Source organism: Petromyzon marinus, chromosome 21 (genome assembly GCF_048934315.1).
Source record: "Petromyzon marinus isolate PM22_M1 ecotype Great Lakes invasive population chromosome 21, UKy_Petmar_22M1.pri1.0, whole genome shotgun sequence".
Classification (NCBI taxonomy): domain Eukaryota; kingdom Metazoa; phylum Chordata; class Hyperoartia; order Petromyzontiformes; family Petromyzontidae; genus Petromyzon; species Petromyzon marinus.
In genome coordinates, this window is record NC_133687.1 from 4,981,333 (window position 1) to 4,999,853 (window position 18,521).

At 56.1% G+C, this 18,521-nt stretch overlaps 2 protein-coding genes across 4 annotated transcripts; one reads left to right on the forward strand and one right to left on the reverse strand.

Annotated features, from left to right (window-relative positions):
- Nucleotides 1–1,316: 1,316 nt before the first annotated feature.
- Nucleotides 1,317–10,115, forward strand: LOC116944482 (alpha-N-acetylneuraminate alpha-2,8-sialyltransferase ST8SIA3-like). 3 transcript variants are annotated; one of them, XM_076068441.1, is made up of 7 exons: nucleotides 1,317–2,477; nucleotides 3,441–3,530; nucleotides 4,407–4,569; nucleotides 4,940–5,121; nucleotides 5,338–5,501; nucleotides 7,385–7,517; nucleotides 7,899–8,481. In XM_076068441.1, exons 1-7 carry the CDS (start codon nucleotides 2,254–2,256, stop codon nucleotides 8,371–8,373), a joined length of 1,431 nt encoding a protein of 476 aa, XP_075924556.1. In that variant the 5' UTR covers nucleotides 1,317–2,253; the 3' UTR covers nucleotides 8,374–8,481. The 3 variants fall into 3 exon arrangements, with proteins under 3 accessions (XP_075924556.1, XP_075924557.1, XP_075924555.1); XM_076068442.1 differs by lacking the exon at nucleotides 7,899–8,481 and adding an exon at nucleotides 9,665–10,115 and having other exon boundaries at nucleotides 1,366–2,477; XM_076068440.1 differs by lacking the exons at nucleotides 1,317–2,477; nucleotides 3,441–3,530; nucleotides 4,407–4,569; nucleotides 4,940–5,121 and adding an exon at nucleotides 9,605–9,849 and having other exon boundaries at nucleotides 5,363–5,501; nucleotides 7,899–9,566.
- A 160-nt stretch (nucleotides 10,116–10,275) lies between these two features.
- Nucleotides 10,276–18,423, reverse strand: MKRN2OS (MKRN2 opposite strand). The gene is made up of 5 exons (XM_032958165.2): nucleotides 18,313–18,423; nucleotides 13,333–13,573; nucleotides 13,173–13,222; nucleotides 12,551–12,782; nucleotides 10,276–11,911 (listed from the first exon to the last, which is right to left on the reverse strand). The coding sequence occupies exons 2-5, from the start codon at nucleotides 13,548–13,550 to the stop codon at nucleotides 11,425–11,427; spliced, it is 987 nt and encodes a 328-aa protein (XP_032814056.2). The 5' UTR covers nucleotides 13,551–13,573; nucleotides 18,313–18,423; the 3' UTR covers nucleotides 10,276–11,424.
- Nucleotides 18,424–18,521: the final 98 nt, after the last annotated feature.

The window sequence follows — 18,521 nt, forward strand, 5'->3', positions numbered from 1 at the left end:
TCTGTGTCTGTGTGTCTCCGTGTCTCTCTGTGTATCTCTGTGTCTCTCTGTGTATCTCTGTGTCTCTCTGTGTATCTCCGTGTCTCTCTGTGTCTGTGTATCTCCGTGTCTGTGTCTCTCTGTGTGTCTCCGTGTCTGTCTGTGTCTCTCCGTGTCTCTCTGTGTATCTCTGTGTCTGTGTCTCTCTGTGTATCTCTGTGTATCTCCGTGTCTCTCTGTGTATCTCCGTGTCTGTGTCTCTCTGTGTCTGTGTCTGTGTATCTCCGTGTCTCTCTGTGTATCTCCGTGTCTGTGTCTCTCTGTGTCTCTGTGTCTCTCTGTGTATCTCTGTGTATCTCTGTCTCTCTGTCTCTCTGTGTCTCCGTGTCTCTCTGTGTCTCTCTGTGTCTCTCTGTGTATCTCCGTGTCTCTCTGTATCTCTCTGTGTGTCTCCGTGTCTCTCTGTGTCTCTCTGTGTATCTCTGTGTCTCTCTGTGTGTCTCTGTGTCTCTCTGTGTCTCTCTGTGTATCTCCGTGTCTGTATATCTCCGTGTCTGTGTCTCTCTGTGTCTCTCTGTCTATCTCCGTGTCTCTCTGTGTCTCACTGTGTCTCTCTCTGTGTCTCTCCGTGTCTGTGTCTCTCTCTGTGTCTCTCTGTGTCTCCGTGTCTCTCTGTGTATCTCTGTGTCTGTGTCTCTCTGTGTCTCTCTGTGTATCTCCGTGTCTCTCTGTATCTCTCTGTGTGTCTTCGTGTCTCTCTGTGTCTCTCTGTGTATCTCCGTGTCTGTGTCTCTCTCTGTGTCTCTGTGTCTCTCTGTGTCTCCGTGTCTCTCTGTGTATCTCTGTGTCTGTGTCTCTCTGTGTCTTTCTGTGTATCTCCGTGTCTCTCTGTATCTGTGTGTCTCCGTGTCTCTCTGTGTCTCTCTGTGTATCTCTGTGTCTCTCTGTGTATCTCCGTGTCTGTGTATCTCCGTGTCTGTGTCTCTCTGTGTCTCTCTGTCTATCTCCGTGTCTCTCTGTCTCTCTGTGTCTCTCTCTGTCTCTCTGTGTATCTCCGTGTCTGTGTCTCTCTCTGTGTATCTCTGTGTCTGTCTCTCTCCGTGTCTCTCTGTGTGTGTCTGTGTCTCTCCGTGTCTCTCTGTATCTGTGTATCTCTGTGTCTGTCTCTCTCCGTGTCTCTCTGTGTGTGTCTGTGTCTCTCCGTGTCTCTCTGTATCTCTGTGTCTGTGTATCTCTGTGTCTCTCTCTGTCTCTCTCCGTGTCTCTCCCCACGCCTCCGCACAGCGCAGGATGTGAGGCAGCGTAAGGAACCACAGAGCCAGGGAGGGGAGGACACGGAGGGAGGCTTGCGACGTCATACCGAGACTCACACCGCGATGACGTCACCCATGAGCGCGTGACGCCAACGCGCCGCTGCTCACGCGTTGTGACGTCGCGTGAAGACATTCGCTGTGGACCCGCGTGGTTAACCGTTGCGCGCTGCGCCCCTTCAACAGAAGAGGAGGAGGAACAGCAAAACGCCACGGACTGTCTCTCTCTACGGAAGCCCTCTCGTGACAGCAGAGCTCGACGTTGGCATCGAGCTCCTGAGCGCCTTGCCGCCTGGCATCGTTCGTGGGGCGTAGAGAGCTGGGGCCAAGTCGCGGGCGGGCGAGCGGAGCGACGAGGTCCTTCCCCCCCCCCCCCCCGCCGCCGCACCTCCGATTAGCGTGGTTGGCTACGTATGGTGCAGAAGAGGTTCGACGTGCAAATACATACACGTGCTTACGTCCTCCCATGGCCTCGGTCGAAGCCCCCCCCGCGATCGCAGCCGCAGCGACGTCGCCACCTGCAGCGAAACCGCGGTGCATCCGCGACGAGGTCACGCCGACCCGCTCCCCGCCTGCCGTGACTTCACGGGACGAAGATTCCCCCCGGCCCGTGTAGCCTTCACGGCCTTTTGTGCCGAGCGACGTTCGCGAGCGGCGGCTATGAAGGCCGGCACGGCGCGCGAAGGGGGTCGGTGGCCAGGGCCACGCCCGGCCACCTTTGTCTCCCCAGCGGCCACGCTTTACGCACCGCGCCGGGCGCTCGTTTGAGGCCGCGCCGACCGAGGCGGGGCCCGGCGTCCGGGTTCAGACAATCGCTGCCGTTTTGCGGGTCGGCCGCGAGCGGCGAATCGGACTCGGCTCTCGCGGAGACGCGGACGCGTTCGGATCGCCGCGCGGCGCCACCGCCACCGCCGCGACGACGCCGCCGCCGGCCGCCGAGCGGCGCCGCCCGCGCGCCCGCGCCATGACGCGCGGCCCCTGCGTGCTCGGGGTGATGGTGCTGACCGCTGCCCTCTTCGCGCTCTCCCTCGTCTCCTACGTGCGCGTCAGGGCCCCCGGGGGCGCCCTGCGGAGGGGCGGCGGGGGGGGCCCGGGGGGAGGCGCCCGGAGGGGGGGCCTCGGAGGGGCAGGGGGGGGGCCCCACAGAGGGCGCGCCTCTCGACTCTACGCGCTGCACTCCGGGTTCAGGTGGGTCGCCGTGAACTTGACCTCTCATGGCGCCAACCTCTGACCCCCATCACCTCGTTCCCAGCGTCGTAAACCTCAAAGATTCCGGATTTCTGGGAGGCTCAACAGTGGCCAAGTGGTGTGGACTTGGCAGCCCTTCCCCCTACCAACTTTTTACATAACCCCGCCCACCGAACCACTAGCCACGCCCACTGCCCCCCAATATTTCGAGTGGAGGAACCCATTGTGGTGCTGTGGTTATCGTCGTGGTTGTTAAACTAAACTATATATTTCAAATTTTAGCGGGTAAAAACCCACTGGAGATATACAGCTCTTTTTTTTCAGAAGCGACCTGCCCACAAATGATAGCTCAACGAAGTGGCTTATCAAGCATGTTTCTAAACCCATGCTTCTAAATGTGAAGGCAAAGAAAACTGGAGGACCCGGAGAAATATCCATGCAACCACGGGGAGAGTGAACACGCAAACTCCAAATCTACAGCAGGTGTCAGGGTTGGAATGGACCCCACAACCAGCTGTGTACCAGGCGAGGTAGTTAACATCCTGCCACCGTGGCACCCACTGTTGTTGGTTATCGTGGTTGTTGTTGAAGCCAGGAGGTTTTAAACCCTGGGGCAGAAACCAACATTTCACAAAATCCCCATTGGAGAGAGAGACATTACGAACCCACGGAGACTGTCCAGGCCAGTGTTCTTCACTGCAAGGCCTGCGGGCCACTGGTGGCCCCTGGTGGCCTTTAGTGCGGCCACTGACATGCGGCCCCCGACAATAAACAGATGTGAAACCCCCTCCCCCCACCCCCCCATCATCGTCGTGCTGTCAAACACAATGGTTTCAAATGTGTGGCGGCCCTCGCACTGATGTCTCATCGGCGAAAGTGCCCCCCCCCCTCTGAAAATTAGTGAACACTGAGCCAAACCCTGTGACCCCTGACCTTGACCTCACGCCGTGACCCATGCCCCAGGCCGCACATGTCCCTGGGGCCATGGGAGACTCCGCACGCGCGGAGACCGCGACCCTGGCAGCACAGCCCCCAGGCGGTGCAACAACTCCGGTGAGACACAACAACACCACCACCACTACACCACACTCCTACCACCATCACCACTACAACCACCAGCACACTACCACCACCACACCACACAGTCACCACTACACCACACTACCACCACCACACCACACAGTCACCACTACACACAACCACCACTACACCACACTACTACCACTACCACACCACACAGCCACCACTACACACAACCACCACTACACCACACTCCTACCACCATCACCATTACACCCAACCACCACCACACTACCACCACCACACCACACAGTCACCACTACACACAACCACCACTACACCACACTCCTACCACCATCACCATTACACCCAACCACCACCACACTACCACCACCACACCACACAGTCACCACCACACCACACTACCACCACCACACCACACAGCCACCACTACACACAACCACCACTACACCACACTCCTACCACCATCACCATTACACCCAACCACCACCACACTACCACCACCACACCACACAGTCACCACTACACCACACTACCACCACCACACCACACAGCCACCACTACACACAACCACCACTACACCACACTACTATCACCACCACACCACACAGCCACCACTACACACAACCACCACCACATTACCACCACCACACCACACAGTCACCACTACACACAACCACCACTACACCACACTACTATTACCACCACACCACACAGCCACCACTACACACAACCACAACACACTACTACCACCACCACACCACACAGCCACCACCACACCACACAGCCACCACACTACATATGTCAGTCACCATTGCACTCAACTTCAACCACAACAGCCACCAACCACAACACACATGTCCGCCCCTCCCCCCGCCCCCCCCCCAGGGAGGAGCTGTCTCACTTCGTGGACGCGGTGCGGGGGTTCTCGCTAACGCGTGGCGACGTGAGCGAGGGGCAGCTCCTGCACTTCACCTACTCCCCTCCCCGCTACGTGTACCCCGCTTCCCAGGCCCTGCGCTCCCTGCTCCCCCTCACTCCCCCGCTACAGGTTCCCCACCCACTCACCTACCCACTCACCTACCCACTCACCCTCTCACCCACTCACCCACCCACTCACCTAACCACTCACCCTCTCAACCACTCACCTACCCACTCACCCACCCACTCATTTACCCACTCACCTAACCACTCACCCTCTCACCCACTCACCTACCCACTCACCCAACCACTCACCTACCGACTGACCTACCCACTCACCCAACCAATCACCCACCCACTCACATAACCACTCACCCTCTCACCCACTCACCCACCCACTTACCTAACCACTCACCCTCTCAACCACTCACCTACCCACTCACCTTCCCACTGACCTACCCACCCGCCCGCCCACTCACTGTGCCTGTGTGCGCGTGCAGGCGTGTGGGCGGCTGCCCTCGTGCGCCGTGGTGGGCAGCAGCGGGCTGCTCCGGGGCAGCGGCTGCGGTCGCGAGATCGACGCCCACACCTTCGTGATTCGCTGCAACTTTGCCCCGACGGGGGGCATCCGCTATGGCCCGGACGTGGGCAACCTCACCAACCTCACCACCTTCAATCCGAGGTGAGCCGCCAACCTCTGGCACGCTCACCGCTCACCGCTCACCGGCCGCCTTCTCCGCGTCGTCTTCTCCCTGTGTTCTATCACGACTCTCTGCACTCCCCCCATTCCTCGGCCGCCCCCCCCCCGCCCTCGATGCCCCCCCCCCCGCCCTCGATGCCCCCCCCCCCGCCCTCGATGCCCCCCCCCACCGGCCCACGCCCGCCGGCCCCTCCTCAGTATCCTGGAGACCGCCTACGGGGGGCTGCTCACGGAGCCGGACCGCGCTCGGTTCCGCTCGCGCTTGGCGGCGCTGGGGCACGCCCTCCTGTGGGTGCCGGCGTTCCTCTTCCACACGAGCGCCCACGTCACCCGCGCACTCACAGACTTCTTCCTAGAGCCCGGTGAGCGCCGCACTCCGCCCACTCACCACGTCACTCACTCACCACGTCACTCACTCACCACGTCACTCACCACGTCACTCACCACGTCACTCACTCACCACGTCACCCGCGCACTCACAGACTTCTTCCTAGAGCCCGGTGAGCGCCGCACTCCGCCCACTCACCACGTCACTCACTCACCACGTCACTCACTCACTCACCACGTCACTCACTCACCACGTCACTCACCACGTCACTCACTCACCACGTCACCCGCGCACTCACAGACTTCTTCCTAGAGCCCGGTGAGCGCCGCACTCCGCCCACTCACCACGTCACTCACTCACTCACCACGTCACTCAATCACTCACCACGTGACTCACCACGTCACTCGCTCACCACGTCACCCGCGCACTCACAGACTTCTTCCTAGAGCCCGGTGAGCGCCGCACTCCGCCCACTCACCACGTCACTCACTCACCACGCCACTCACCACGTCACTCACCACACACTCACCACTCACTCACCACATCACTCACCACGTCACTCACTCACTCACTCACCACGTCACTCACTCACTCACTCACCACGCACTCACCACGTCACTCACCACGCACTCACCACGTCACTCACTCACTCATCACGTCACTCACTCACCACGTCACTCACTTACCACGCACTCACCACGCACTCACCGACTTCTTCCTAGAGCCCGGTGAGCGCCGCACTCCGCCCACTCACCACGCCACCCGGGCACTTCAACACGCACTCACCACGTCACTCACTCACCACGTCACTCACTCACCACGTCACTCACTCACCACGTCACACTCGTCATGCACTCACCACGCACTCACCACGTCACTCACCACGCACTCACCACGTCACTCACCATGTCACTCACTCACTCGCCACGCACTCACCACATCACTCACTCATTCACCACACTCACCACGTCACTCACTCACTCGCCACGCACTCACCATGTCATTCACTCACCACGTCACTCACCACGCACTCACGACGTCACTCACTCACCACGTCACTCACTCACCACGTCACTCACCATGTCACTCACTCACCACGTCACTCACTCACTCCGCACTCACCACTCACTCATCACGTCACGTCACTGACTCGCCACGCACTCACCACGTCACTCACTGACTCGCCACGCACTCACCACGTCACTCACCACGTCACTCACTGACTCGCCACGCACTCACTACGCACTCACCACATTACTCACCACGTCACTCACTCACTCACCACGTCACTCACTCACCACACACTCACTCACCACGTCACTCACTCACCACGCACTCACTCACCACGTCACTCACTCACCACGCACTCACCACGCACTCACCACGTCACTCACTCACCACGCATTCACCACATCACTCACTCACCACGTCACTCACTCACTCACCACGCACTCACCACGTCACTCACTCACCACGCACTCACCACGTCACTCACTCACTCACCACGTCACTCACTCACTCACCACGTCACTCACTCACTCACTCACCACGTCACTCACTCACTACGTCACTCACTACTCACTCACCAGATCACTCACTCGCCACGCACTCACCACGTCACTCACCACCCACACACTCACCACGCACTCACCACATCATTCACTCGTCACGTCACTCGCACGTCACTCGCACGTCACTCACCACATCACTCACTCGCCACACGTAGATTGGAATGAGTTGTGCTTGGAGTTGTGTCGGTGGTGGCGATATTGTGCTTGTTGTTGCTCGTGATGTTGTGCTTGTACTGGTGGTTGTTGTTGTTGCTCGCGATGTTGTGCTTGTACTGGTGGTTGTTGCAGTTGTGCTGGTGGTGGTGGTGGTTGTTTTTGGTGAGTTACGTTCTCTGGTGTGACTCAGGCCACAGAGAGATTCACGATGGAGACGGGGAGCAGCAGGGCGACGATGCGGACGATGGCCACAACCACACCGACTCAGACGTCATTCGGGTTCGCCTCGCCTGGCCTGGCGACATCGTCACCAACATCACCCGGTACGGTCCCATCAACACCAACAACCGCCATTCGCCACTAAGTGGCGGTGACGTCGCCACGACGCTTGTGCCAGACCACGTGCGCGTTGAGGCCACGTGAAGTGTCGAACGCCCGCTGGCAGGAGGTCACGGGGGCAGACCCAGCAGGTGCCACGGGTCGACTGAGATAACCATCACCACCGTCACTTCCACCATCAACGTCACCAACATCAACATCGCTACTAACAGGTTCTGGCGCCCCGACGGCCCGTCTCCCTGTGCCCCCACCCCCCCCGTGTCCTCTGCATCTTCCAGGTTCTGGGGGCACCAAGGGTGTGTCCCCCCTTGTCTCCGCGTCTCCCAGATTCCAGCGCACCAAGGGTGTCTCCCCTCGCGTCCCAGGTTCTGGCGCACCAAGGGCGTCTGTCCCCACGTCTCCGCGTGTCTCCCCTCGCGTCCCAGGTTCTGGCGCACCAAGGGCGTCTGTCCCCACGTCTCCGCGTGTCTCCCCTCGCGTCCCAGGTTCTGGCGCACCAAGGGCGTCTGTCCCCACGTCTCCGCGTGTCTCCCCTCGCGTCCCAGGTTCTGGCGCACCAAGGGCGTCTGTCCCCACGTCTCCGCGTGTCTCCCCTCGCGTCCCAGGTTCTGGCGCACCAAGGGCGTCTGTCCCCACGTCTCCGCGTGTCTCCCCTCGCGTCCCAGGTTCTGGCGCACCAAGGGCGTCTGTCCCCACGTCTCCGCGTGTCTCCCCTCGCGTCCCAGGTTCTGGCGCACCAAGGGCGTCTGTCCCCACGTCTCCGCGTGTCTCCCCTCGCGTCCCAGGTTCTGGCGCACCAAGGGTGTGTCCCCCCTTGTCTCCGCGTCTCCCAGATTCTAGCGCACCAAGGGCGTCTGTCCCCACGTCTCCGCGTGTCTCCCCTCGCGTCCCAGGTTCTGGCGCACCAAGGGCGTCTGTCCCCACGTCTCCGCGTGTCTCCCCTCGCGTCCCAGGTTCTGGCGCACCAAGGGCGTCTGTCCCCACGTCTCCGCGTGTCTCCCCTCGCGTCCCAGGTTCTGGCGCACCAAGGGCGTCTGTCCCCACGTCTCCGCGTGTCTCCCCTCGCGTCCCAGGTTCTGGCGCACCAAGGGCGTCTGTCCCCACGTCTCCGCGTGTCTCCCCTCGCGTCCCAGGTTCTGGCGCACCAAGGGCGTCTGTCCCCACGTCTCCGCGTGTCTCCCCTCGCGTCCCAGGTTCTGGCGCACCAAGGGCGTCTGTCCCCACGTCTCCGCGTGTCTCCCCTCGCGTCCCAGGTTCTGGCGCACCAAGGGTGTCTGTCCCCACGTCTCCGCGTGTCTCCCCTCGCGTCCCAGGTTCTGGCGCACCAAGGGCGTCTGTCCCCACGTCTCCGCGTGTCTCCCCTCGCGTCCCAGGTTCTGGCGCACCAAGGGCGTCTGTCCCCACGTCTCCGCGTGTCTCCCCTCGCGTCCCAGGTTCTGGCGCACCAAGGGTGTCTGTCCCCACGTCTCCGCGTGTCTCCCCTCGCGTCCCAGGTTCTGGCGCACCAAGGGCGTCTGTCCCCACGTCTCCGCGTGTCTCCCCTCGCGTCCCAGGTTCTGGCGCACCAAGGGCGTCTGTCCCCACGTCTCCGCGTGTCTCCCCTCGCGTCCCAGGTTCTGGCGCACCAAGGGCGTCTGTCCCCACGTCTCCGCGTGTCTCCCCTCGCGTCCCAGGTTCTGGCGCACCAAGGGCGTCTGTCCCCACGTCTCCGCGTGTCTCCCCTCGCGTCCCAGGTTCTGGCGCACCAAGGGCGTCTGTCCCCACGTCTCCGCGTGTCTCCCCTCGCGTCCCAGGTTCTGGCGCACCAAGGGTGTCTGTCCCCACGTCTCCGCGTGTCTCCCCTCGCGTCCCAGGTTCTGGCGCACCAAGGGCGTCTGTCCCCACGTCTCCGCGTGTCTCCCCTCGCGTCCCAGGTTCTGGCGCACCAAGGGCGTCTGTCCCCACGTCTCCGCGTGTCTCCCCTCGCGTCCCAGGTTCTGGCGCACCAAGGGCGTCTGTCCCCACGTCTCCGCGTGTCTCCCCTCGCGTCCCAGGTTCTGGCGCACCAAGGGTGTCTCCCCTCGCGTCCCAGGTTCTGGCGCACCAAGGGCGTCTGTCCCCACGTCTCCGCGTGTCTCCCCTCGCGTCCCAGGTTCTGGCGCACCAAGGGGCTGTCCCCCAAGCGGCTGAGCACGGGGCTGCTCATGGCGTCGCTGTGCGCCTCGCTCTGCGACCGCACCGACCTCTACGGCTTCTGGCCCTTCGCCTGGGACCCCCGCACCGGTGGCCCCATCCCCTACCACTACTACGACGCACCAGGGGCCAAGTTCAGCACGCGCTGGCAGGAGTCGCACCAGCTGCCCCTCGAGTTTCAACTCCTGCGCTCCCTGCACGCCCACGGGGCCCTCCGCCTGCGCCTCGAGGCCTGCGCCCAACCCCCTGCGGCGCGAGGGGGGGGCTCCTAAACCCAGCTGAGGAGTCCGGTGGCGTGGGGGGGGGGCCGGCGGCATCACGGGACGAGGAATCCATTCGGGAATCTCGCACGGACAGCGGCGGCGGCGGTGCAGCTCCTCTCAAAGTTATTCGAGGACATAACCCGTGGAAGCGGATATCAGAGGGCTACCTCCGAGATCTCTCTTCCGGCGTCTTCTGCTCCACACGCAGCAGAGAGCGGCACTGACCCACGCTCCCTGCCATACGAGAGTGGTGCCCCGTCGCGCGACGGTATTTTAATTCTTAAGAGGTGGAATTTTTGCGAAGCTCAGCGCAGAAGCAGGTTGGACGCGCGAGTCCATGGGGTTAGGGATCGTGCCATCGTGGACGCGGCCGTGAAGCGCCGAGCCGCTAGGGGAGGGGTGGTCGATGCGAGGCTGGATTAGTAGTAGCCACAGCTGTAGGCGAGAGTCTGGATACTGGATGTGGTGTTGCTGGTGTGAATATTTTGTATTGTTCTAAGGGAAGGGCGCAATTACCGATCGCAAGGCGCAGTCGTGCGCACTCACACACCGCCGTCAGACAAGTCGCTCTCTACAGCCCCTCTGGAGTAGCGCTGTTTGGTCTACTCTTCCACTCTGGCCAGCGCGTCTCGGTAAAAGATGCACGGACACGGAGTTACCCACATTTTATCCCACCATGCGGCCATCGTGTGGTGGGATCAAGTATGGCTAACTCCCCGCCTCTTTTTACCGAGACTCGCTAGGCCGGCGTGGAAGAGTAGACCAAATACTGCGGACCTGCCGATCAAACTTCACTGCGGTGAAAGCCATTCATTCACACTGCTGCTGGGGGGGGGGGGGCAGGGGCTATGGGCAGGGCTGTGGGGGGCCGTGGAAGCGGGGGCGGGGGGGTGCTTACCCAGGGCAACCTGGGGGCACAGCTGTAGTGGTGGCGTTTTTAACTATTGCTCACCAATCGCAATTCCTTTTGTACGCACCGATAGTAACAACCCACCCCCCACCCAATTATTTAATGGATTGTTGCGCAGCAACGGTTGGGGTGGAGCAGAGGCAGCACAACCCCCTCCACAAGCTCGCCATCTGCCCCCCCCCCCCCACTCTGTGGATAGCTTTGGGGGGGGGGGCTTGGCTGCGTGGGGGTTTTTTGTGGCCCTCTCCTCGTCGTGTACAGCAGCTGTCTGATTAAAGAGCGCTCAGTCAAGTAACCTCGCCAATGCGTCATTATTCTCACCATGATCATCATCATTCTTACTATCATCGTGGTCATCATCATCCTTATTAGCGGTTTCATTTGTTTTACTTTCACAAAATTTCACATTTCACCTGCAAAATCGCGCGAGATGGGAACAAGTCTGACACAAGACGGGAATTCTGGGTCTTGCGCCGCGTGCAGAGCAAGAGAGGGAGAGACAGGAGACGATGGGGGGGGGGGGGGGATGGAGGTTGGGTCAGGGGGTTACGTGTCAGGGGGGAGCTCCGAGGCGAGGTAGTAGCCGTGGGCGAGCACGTGGGCGAGCACGGTGAGGTAGCGGGAGACGCGGCGTGTCGCTGGCACGAGGACTCGCTCCACCAGCCGTAGCCTGGCTCGCTCCCTCCCCGGAACACTCGCAGAGGAGTCACTCGCAGAGTTACTCAGAGAGCCACTCGCTGTGTTATTCACCGCGTCACTCGCCCCGTCACTCGCCGCGTCACTCGCCGCATCATTCGCCGACACACTCGCCGAGTCACTCACTCCCTCCTCGCTCCTCCTCCTCCTCCTCACCCCCCTCCCTCCACTCTCCTCCTCTCGCCACCTCTCTCGCCACCTCTCTCGCGATGTGGGTTGTGTGCGTCCCGTGGTGGGCTCCGTGGGGCTGCCCCTCGCGGGCGGCGCCAGCCGCTGCTGCACGAGGGCGAGGAACGCGACGGCGAAGTCGAAGCAGTTGTGGGCGAGCTCCTCGTAGCTGCTCACCACAAAGACAAAGATTCCCCCCGGCACCCCCCCCCGCCCCCGTGTAGCCTTTCGCAGACTGTTTGGGGAAAGTGGTGTTAGCGAGGAGTAGCACCTCCGAAGGTCGGCACGGCACACAAGGGGGTGGGTGGCCAGCGCCACGCCCGGCTGCCGTTAGACATGTTTAGACACCGCACCAGGCACTCATTTGAGGCCCAGTTGACCTAGGAGAAGCCTTGGAGTGGTTCAGATAATTGTCACTGGTCGTGGCCGGGTCGCCAGGTTTGTAGCGCAGTACAACCGCCACACCACCGCTCCCTACACTCACCACAAAGGCAAAGGTTCCATGTATAGCCTTGACAGACTGTTGGGGCAAGTGCTCTTAGCGAGCACTTATGAAGGCTGGCACACAAGGAGGTGGGTGGCCAACACGACGCCCGGCCGCCTTTGTCTCCCCAGTGGTGGGTCGACCTTGGGGCGGCCTGGAACCGATTCAAGTAATTGTCACTGGTGTTGTCCATGAGCGGGAATCGAACTCGGTTTGCCCGGTTTGCCCGGTTCATAGTGCAGTGCGCTAACCGCTACACTAACGCTCCCCACTCACCGCACACACGCACACACGTGTGCACACACACGCATCGTGAGTGTTTACCTCTCGCTGCTCCACTCCACGCTCTGGGCCATGGCCTCCAAATGCGAGTCCCAGAGGGGGTTACCGGCCCCCCAGCCCCCCCCGAGCCCCCACCCCCAAGCCCCCCACCCTCCACCCCAGGGCTCCTCAGACCCCTGGGGTGCGATGCAATCGAGCAGGGGCACACAGACGCAGGACCCCCATCCACAGGCATCGCGAGAAACGCCCCCCTCCCAGAAGTGGAACACCCCACCTGTGAACGACATCGACAACAATAACAACGCCGCAGCAACATCGTCATCACTGCAGGAGGAATCCGGTGAGCTATAAAGCTCTTTTGAACACATGTCCAGGAGGGCCACGGGGTCAGAACGCTCCAACAACAGAACAAAAACACGGAGTGCAGAGTTTCGGAAAGGTAAACAAATCGTAAAAAAAGGCAAATAAAACTAAACATGTTTTTGTATCTTAACAGGTAAATCCCACTTCTTTTTGCAGAAGCGACCTGGCCACAAACGATAGCTCAACAAAGTGGATTATCGTGTAACAAATTTATAGGAGCAAAATATTGATAAGGCCACCACCACCACCACTCATCACCACCATCACAATCATTAATTTCAACCATCATCACCCGTCGCACCTTGGGAGTCGCTGATGCCAACGTGCAGATCCACTCCTTCGTGGTAATCACTGTGGACGACATCAACATCGCCATCAACATAGCATCATCATCACCACCAACAATGTCAACGGCATCATCGTAAGCATCACCCCCCCTCCTCTCCACCCCTGTGGCTCACGTGAGGAAGTCCCCCCGCGTGGGCCGCACGGCCAGCTGATGTGGGGAGCTGTGGGCGCTGGAGAGGGGGGCTCGGAGGCTCACGGGGGGCTCGGAGAGGGGGACCCCCCCGAGGGATGCCCCGCAGAGCGGACACAGCGGGGGGACCCGCACCCCCACCACCACGCGGGGGCCGCAGTGGGAGAAGACCACGAGACTCGGGGGGGGTCCTGCCGACATCTCCGCGCACCCCCACAACCAACCTACACGCAACAACACAACCACCATCACCATGTGACAACCACCTCGACGCAACAACCACCACGTCGCAACCACACAACACTGCCACAACCAGCCACACGCAACTACCACAACCAGCCACACGCAACTACCACCACGTCACAAACGACCTCGACACAACCACCATGTCACAACCAGAATACGACAACCACCACCACGTCACAACCACACAACACGACCACAACCACCTACACACACCAACACAACCACCAATCACCACGTCCCAACCACCTCGATGCAACAACAACCACCAGGTCACAACCACAACACTACAACCACGTCATAACCACACAACACCACCACCTACACTACAACATCAACACCACGTCAGAACACAACCACCACACTACACACACCACATCACTGCAACATGACAACACGCACATCCCACTACCACCTACACAATCACACACACCACAACACAATCACCCACACCACAACGCAATCACACACACCACAACGCAATCACAACACCACAACGCAATCACACACACCACAACCCAATCACACACACCACAACGCAATCACCCACACCACAACGCAATCACACACACCACAACGCAATCACACACACCACAACGCAATCACACACACCACAACACAATCCTATACAAAACAATCATACACACCACAACACAATCATACACACCACAACACAATCATACACACCACAACACAATCATACACACCACAACACAATCATACACAACACAATCATACACACCACAACACAATCATACACACCACGACACAATCATACACACCACGACACAATCATACACACCACAACACAATCATACACACCACAACACAATTATACACACCACAATACAATCCTACACACCACAACACAATCGCACACATCACAACATAATCACACACACCACAACACAATCACACACCACAACACAATCATATACACCACAACATAATCATACACACCACAACACAATCATACACACCACAACAAAACCATACACACCACAATCAAAAACACCGCAACACAATCATACACACAACACAATCATACACACCACAACACAATCATACACACCACAACACAAAACACAATCATACATACCACAACACAATCATACACACCACAAACACAATCATACACACCACAACACAATCATACACACCACAACACAGTCATACACACCACAACAGTCATACACACCACAACACAATCATACACACCATAAACACAATCATACACATCACAATCATACACCCCACAACACAATCATACACACCACAAACACAATCATACACACCACAACAAAGTCATACACACCACAACACAGTCATACACACCACAACACAATCATACACAACACAATCATATACACCACAACACAATCATACACACCACAAACACAATTATACACACCACAACACAATCATATACACCACAACACAGTCATACACATCACAACACAATCATACACAACACAATCATACACACCATAACACAATCATACACACCACAACACAATCATACACACCACGACACAATCATATACACCACAACAGTCATACACATCACAACACAATCATACACAACACAATCATACACACCACAACACAATCATACACACCACAACCAAACACAATCATACACAGCACAACACAATCATACACACCACGACACAATCATACACACCACAACACAATCATACACACCACAACACAATTATACACACCACAATACAATCCTACACACCACAACACAATCGCACACATCACAACATAATCACACACACCACAACACAATCACACACCACAACACAATCATATACACCACAACATAATCATACACACCACAACACAATCATACACACCACAACAAAACCATACACACCACAATCAAAAACACCGCAACACAATCATACACACAACACAATCATACACACCACAACACAATCATACACACCACAACACAAAACACAATCATACATACCACAACACAATCATACACACCACAAACACAATCATACACACCACAACACAATCATACACACCACAACACAGTCATACACACCACAACAGTCATACACACCACAACACAATCATACACACCATAAACACAATCATACACATCACAATCATACACCCCACAACACAATCATACACACCACAAACACAATCATACACACCACAACAAAGTCATACACACCACAACACAGTCATACACACCACAACACAATCATACACACCACAAACACAATCATACACAACACAATCATATACACCACAACACAATCATACACACCACAAACACAATTATACACACCACAACACAATCATATACACCACAACACAGTCATACACATCACAACACAATCATACACAACACAATCATACACACCATAACACAATCATACACACCACAACACAATCATACACACCACGACACAATCATATACACCACAACAGTCATACACATCACAACACAATCATACACAACACAATCATACACACCACAACACAATCATACACACCACAACACAATCATACACACCACAAACACAATCATACACAGCACAATCATACACACCACAACACAATCATACACATCACAACACAATCATACACACCACAACACAATCACACACCACAACACAATCACACACACCACAAACACAATCATACACACCTGAACACAATCATACACAACACAATCATACACATCACAACAAAGTCATACACACCACAACACAGTCATACACACCACAACACAATTATACACACCAAAAACACAACACAATCATCAACACATCATACACACACCAACACAGTCATACACATCACAACACAATCATACACCCCACAACACAATCATACACACCACAAACACAATCATACACACCACAACACAATCATATACATCACAACACAATCATACACACCACAACACAATCACACACACCACAACACAATCATACACACCACAACACAATCATACACACCACAACACAATCATACACAACACAATCATACACACAACAACACAATCAGACACACCACAAACACAATCACACACACCACAATCACACACACCACAACGCAATCACACACACAACACAATCATACACACCACAACACAATCACATACACCACAACACAATCATACACACCACAACACAATCATACACACCACAAACACAATCATACACACCACAACAAAGTCATACACACCACAACACAGTCATACACACCACAACACAATCATACACACCACAAACACAATCATACACAACACAATCATATACACCACAACACAATCATACACACCACAAACACAATTATACACACCACAACACAATCATATACACCACAACACAGTCATACACATCACAACACAATCATACACAACACAATCATACACACCATAACACAATCATACACACCACAACACAATCATACACACCACGACACAATCATATACACCACAACAGTCATACACATCACAACACAATCATACACAACACAATCATACACACCACAACACAATCATACACACCACAACACAATCATACACACCACAAACACAATCATACACAGCACAATCATACACACCACAACACAATCATACACATCACAACACAATCATACACACCACAACACAATCACACACCACAACACAATCACACACACCACAAACACAATCATACACACCTGAACACAATCATACACAACACAATCATACACATCACAACAAAGTCATACACACCACAACACAGTCATACACACCACAACACAATTATACACACCAAAAACACAATCATACACAACACAATCATATACACCACAACACAGTCATACACATCACAACACAATCATACACACCACAACACAATCATACACACCACAAACACAATCATACACACCACAACACAATCATATACATCACAACACAATCATACACACCACAACACAATCACACACACCACAACACAATCATACACACCACAACACAATCATACACACCACAACACAATCATACACAACACAATCATACACACAACAACACAATCAGACACACCACAAACACAATCACACACACCACAATCACACACACCACAACGCAATCACACACACAACACAATCATACACACCACAACACAATCACATACACCACAACACAATCATACACACCACAACACAATCATACACACCACAAACACAATCATACACACCACAACAAAGTCATACACACCACAACACAATCATACACACCACAAACACAATCATACACACCACAAACACAATCATACACACCACAACAAAGTCATACACACCACAACACAGTCATACACACCACAAACACAATCATACCCCCACAACAAAGTCATACACACCACAACACAGTCATATACACCACAACACAATCATACACACCACAACACAATCATACACACCACAAACACAATCATACACACCACAACAAAGTCATACACACCACCACACAATCATACACACCACAAACACAATCATACACACCACTCGCCCACACAGCTGAATAGGCGGTGCACACCACCGCACTGCGCACCACTCACTGTGCCCACTCACTGTACACCACGCTCTGAACACCACGCACTGTACACCACCCACTGTACACCACACTCTGAACACCACACTCTGAACACCACACTCTGTACACCACGCACTGTACACCACCCACTGGTACACCACTCACTGTACCCGCACCACGCTCCACGCGCCGTGTTGTTGCCACCGGCCCTCGGCCGCGGTTCACTGTCCCCGATCACGTGACCCGTGTGCAGTTCCCGCCAAAAATCAAATGCGCCGCGCGCTCCGCTCCTCGCTCCACTCACTCATCACACTCCTCACACTCCTCACACTCCACTCACTCCTCACACTCCCACTCCTCACACTCATCACACT